This window comes from Sinocyclocheilus anshuiensis, unplaced genomic scaffold, assembly GCF_001515605.1.
Source record: "Sinocyclocheilus anshuiensis isolate Anshui unplaced genomic scaffold, SAMN03320099.WGS_v1.1 scaffold2477, whole genome shotgun sequence".
In the NCBI taxonomy this organism is placed as follows: Eukaryota; Metazoa; Chordata; class Actinopteri; order Cypriniformes; family Cyprinidae; genus Sinocyclocheilus; species Sinocyclocheilus anshuiensis.
This window is the reverse complement of record NW_015554065.1, coordinates 511,602-516,601: the sequence shown is the minus strand read 5'-3', so window position 1 is coordinate 516,601 and position 5,000 is coordinate 511,602. Positions and strand designations below refer to the sequence as shown.

General features: G+C 32.6%; 1 protein-coding gene across 1 annotated transcript in view; it reads right to left on the bottom strand.

Annotated features, from left to right (window-relative positions):
• Positions 1-5,000, bottom strand: part of LOC107668646 (protein MON2 homolog) — a 55,731-nt gene that overhangs the window by 23,442 nt on the left and 27,289 nt on the right. Inside the window, exons 11-15 of the mRNA XM_016460591.1 lie at positions 4,733-4,886; positions 3,051-3,110; positions 2,069-2,205; positions 580-661; positions 206-395 (exon numbers count right to left, since the gene is read on the bottom strand). Of these exons, the coding sequence (XP_016316077.1) occupies positions 206-395; positions 580-661; positions 2,069-2,205; positions 3,051-3,110; positions 4,733-4,886 (623 nt within the window). The remainder of the gene's footprint in view (positions 1-205; positions 396-579; positions 662-2,068; positions 2,206-3,050; positions 3,111-4,732; positions 4,887-5,000) is intronic.

Below are 5,000 nucleotides of genomic sequence, written 5' to 3'. Positions count from 1 at the left end.
AGAGTTCCGGTCCGTGATTCTGATTGGCTGAGCCACGTTCGAAGCTGTTTTAAATTACTCTACAAACATACACCTTTGTTTACGTCTGTGTGTTGCTCGGCAACTACTTTGTTGGCTAACAACGCCCCTTAGCTGTTATAAATTCACTGTAAACCACGGCTTCTTGGGGCTTATTGCTTTATTTCGTGTGAAGGTCAGCATGCACTGCTCTCGTACCTTTATTGGACAGGTTGGCGGCGTTGCTCAGGACGGTGAGGGCGTAGTGAGGAGGGAGAGATGCTTTACAGATAGCCGTAATAAAAGCGTCACGCGGTGTCACCAAACTCAGACGACCGCACAGAGACGCCACGGACAGCTCGGCTTTCAGGATGCTTTCTGTAGCCGTCTCATCAGTACTGACACAAACACGTCAAAAATCATCAGTGCACTCAGTCTCTAGGACTAATACATGCTAACTAGAGGAACTGTAGCACAAGTACAAAGCTTTAGCTATTACAATGACACTTAGGATGTGAAATAGCATATAGTGATATATTAAGATTAAGTACATAGTTATATAAAAAGACAAGAGTTTCATACCTAGCGTCCAGCAGCAGTGAAAGAGCCGCTAACAGACCGCACCAGCAGGCGTTCACCATCTCCTCCCAAACCTCATTAGCCACTGCAAACACACATACGGCATCAACACAGGAACAAAACACTGCTACACCACAAACACACGTCACTGATGCGGATTCATACTCAGCAGGTTAGGGCTGTGTGCTGTATAACACACTTAATTTGGTGTCTGACTGTGTCCTGCTATTCAGCATATATGTGACCCTGCAGCACAAAAGCAGTCTTAAGTCGCTGGGGTATATTTGTAGCAATAGCCAACAATACATTGTATGGGTCACGATTATTCATTTTTCTTTTATGCCAAAAATCATTAGGATATTAAGTAAAGATCATGTTCCATGAAGATATTTAGTAAATTTCCTACCGTAAATATATCAAAACTTAATTTTTGATTAGTAATATGCATTGCTAAGAACTTCATTTGAACAACTTTAAAGATGATTTTCTCAATATTTAGATTTTTTTGCACCCTCAGATTCCAGATTTTCAAATATTGTCCTATCCTAACAAACCATACATCAATGGAAAGCTATTTATTCAGCTTTCAGATGATGCATTAATCTCAGCTTCAAAAAATTGACCCTTATGACTGGTTTTGTGCTCCAGGGTCACATATTCTTTAAACATGCTTTTTTATCACATTTACTGACTGAACCGTTATATAACTGTTTAATTTGTAATTTCCCTATAAATCAATCCAGATGGGATTCTTTGAGCTTAATTATCAGAATTATTATCAAAGCTCAAGTAAAAAACATACCAACCACTATATGACTTGCACACTGAAGCATCATTCAGATGCATCATTTTATCTTTATATTATACTATATTTGGTCACACTTTAATTAAATGTGCTGTTGTTGATGTACTTCTTGTTATAATGTTAGTTGCTTGTAATTATACATAGTTAACTCTTACTATAGTAAGTACATGTAACATGTAACAACAGCACACTAAAATAAAGTGTTTTAGATTAGATTTAATTTGTAAAAATTATTGTATGTTACTGTTTATATATTATATTTCATAATTGTAAAATATATTGTTACTGATTATATTATATATTTTATTATATTATATTAGATTAATTTGTAAAATCCACTGTATATTATTGTTTATATATTATATTTGTAAGAGTTATTGTATTACATTATATTATAGATTTTATTATATTGACAATCGCAGCTTCTGCCTAATCGCGATTTATCCGCGTTAAATATCGCATGCGATTAATCGTGCAGCCCTAATATATAACACCACGTTATATAAAGTTACAACACACTGGTTTGGCAGTATATTGTTGTGTTCCTGTGTCACAGCCAGAGGTCAGCATAGAGCATTAAAAATACTTCAGGCTGAGAGATTCAAAGACGTCTGGAGTGATGATAATGTCAGAGCGTTGTCTTCGAGCGCACACAAACAAACCAATGTGATGTCGGCATGAACTCACTGGGATCCTGAGGGAGGCTGTCACTCTGTGGGGGACTAACAGGCTCCGCCTCCTCCCTCATGGTGGCTTCCTGTTCCTGTTTGTTGAGTCCTCTCTCGATCATGGAGGTGATTCCCCTCACCAGATCCAGCAGGGCGCTGAACTGATTATATTATATATTTTATTATATTATATTAGATTAATTTGTAAAATCCACTGTATATTATTGTTTATATATTATATTTGTAAGAGTTATTGTATTACATTATATTATAGATTTTATTATATTGTCATATCATTAGAATTATATGTTACTGTTTATATATTATTAGATTAGATTTATTTGTAAAATTTATTATTTTCTGTTTATATATTAGATTAGGTTTGTTTTGTAAAATTTATTGTATTTTCCATTTCTATATTATGTTATATTATATTTGTAAAATGTATTATATTTTCCATTTATATATTAGACTAGAATTTCTTGTAAAATGTATTGTATTTTCTGTTTATATATTATATTATGTTATATTAGACTAGATTTATTTGTAAAATGTATAAAATTCTTTGTTTATATATATGATTAGATTTTTTTGTAAAATGTATTGTATTTTCTGTTAACATTATGAATTATATGTTATATTACCACAGAATGTATTTTTTTCACTTGCATTGCATTTGTTAAACGGGCAACACTTTACAAAAAGGTCGATTAGTTTACGTTAATTAATGCATTAACTAACACTAACTAACAATGATCAATACATTTTTAAACGTTAATAAAAGTATCAATTATTAATAAAAAATAATTAATACAACTGTTCAATGTTAGCTCAGGTCCAATAATTAATCATTACACATACATTTGGATTTTAATAATTCATTATGAAATGTTAAAATAAATATTAACTGATATTAAATAAGTATTTTCATTGTTAGTTCATGTTAACTAATGCTAACAAATGGAACCTTATTGCAAAGCGTAACACGTACTATATATTACATATTATTGGCGTAACCTTCAGGGATGGAGGGCGGCTCCACCTTATCCAGCATCTCCAGACTGAGAAGAAACACACGTTAGACCAACAGTCAAAATACAGTCTGTATAAGCGATCCAATAGTCTATTTAATCTATGAATCAAGCAGTCAAATCCCACACTGAATGCTGCTGAAAAACAGATCACGTACATGCGATGTGCTTGCCTTGCATTATGATCATTGTACATTAAACTTAAGTGTTTGCTTAATCAATGTTAGCCAATATGTGACCCTGGACCACAAAACCAGTCATAAGGCTCAATTTTTTGAAATTGAGATTTGTGCATTATGAATAAATAAGCTTTCCATTGATTTATGGTTTGCTATGATAGGATAATATTTGGATGATATACAACTATTTGAAAATCTGGAATCTGAGGGTGCAAAAAAATCAAAATATTGAGAAAATCATCTTTAAAGTTGTCCAAATTAAGTTCTTAGCAATGCATATTACTAATCAAAAATTAAGTTTTGATATATTTACAGTAGAAAATTGACTAAATATCTTCATTGGACATGATCTTTACTTAATATCCTAATGATTTTTGGCATAAAAGAAAAATGGATAATTTTGACCCATACAATGTATTTTTGGCTATTGCTACAAATATACCCCAGCGACTTAACACTGCTTTTGTGCTCCAGGGTCACATATAGACATTATTGCTGCTGAATTTATTAAAATCAACTGAATCAAAAGTGCCTGTACACATGACAGGCGGCAAAATGACACAAAAATATAAAGCAAAACATAAATGTGCAAAAAAAAAAAAAAAAGACATTTTCAAAATCATGCATTCATTTTTAAAATGCAACATTAACATGGCAGTAACATTAATATAGCCTTTGTAAAAACAAAAAGCAAAACATAAATGTGCAGAAAATAATAATAATGTGAACGTCTAGTATGTTGACTTTTTCAAACGAATGTATACATTTTTTTAAATGTAGCAATTAACAAGACAAAAATCTAAATATAGCCTTTGCAAAAATATCATGAAAAAAACATAAATGTGCAGAAAATAATGTAAACGAATCGTATGTTGACTAGACTTTTTCGAAAAGCATTCATTTTTAAAATGCAACATTAACATGACATTAATTTGGAACATTTTAAAAAATATAAAGCAAAACATATGTGCAAATAAATTTAATAATAATAATGTAAATGACTATTGTGTCAGCTAGACTTTTTTAAACTAATGCATTAATTTTAAAATGCAACTTTATCATGAGAGTAATTTGAATATAGCCTTTGGAAAAATATAATGCAACACATATAAATATAAAGCAAAACATAATCGTGCAAAAAAAAAAATGTAAATAACTAGTATGTCTATTAATTTAAAAAATGCAACATTAACATGAGTTGAACAGCTGAACATTTTTAAAAATAAAAAGCAAAACAAATGTGCAAAAAAAGTAAAAGAATAGTAGGCCGATTAGGGTTTTTCAAAATAATGTATTAATATTAACATTAACATGACAGTAATTTGAACATAGCCTTTGCAAAAATATAAAGCGAAACATAATTGTGCAAAAAAATGATGTAAACAAATAGTTTGTCGACTAGACTTTTTCAAAATAATGTATCCCACATCCCGAGTACAGACTAGTGACTACTGAAAGCGTGTGGTCACTCACTAGGTGGCTTTGGCGCTGCCCTGGACGCTGACGTTCATGAGGGGGATCCAGGTGCCCCGGTACTCAAACGCGGCTTGTGTAGTCAGACCTGCCCCTGCTCCTGCCGCACCCGGACCTCCCTGACCGGACGCCTGAGAACCCGACACAGACCCACCTGACAGAGACACAGTTTGACTTGTACATGAGACAATCAGTCATACCAAGTGTCAAAAACATGAAGTGTGTGTGTGTACACATGTGTGCATGTGAGTGTGTGTGTGTGTGTGTG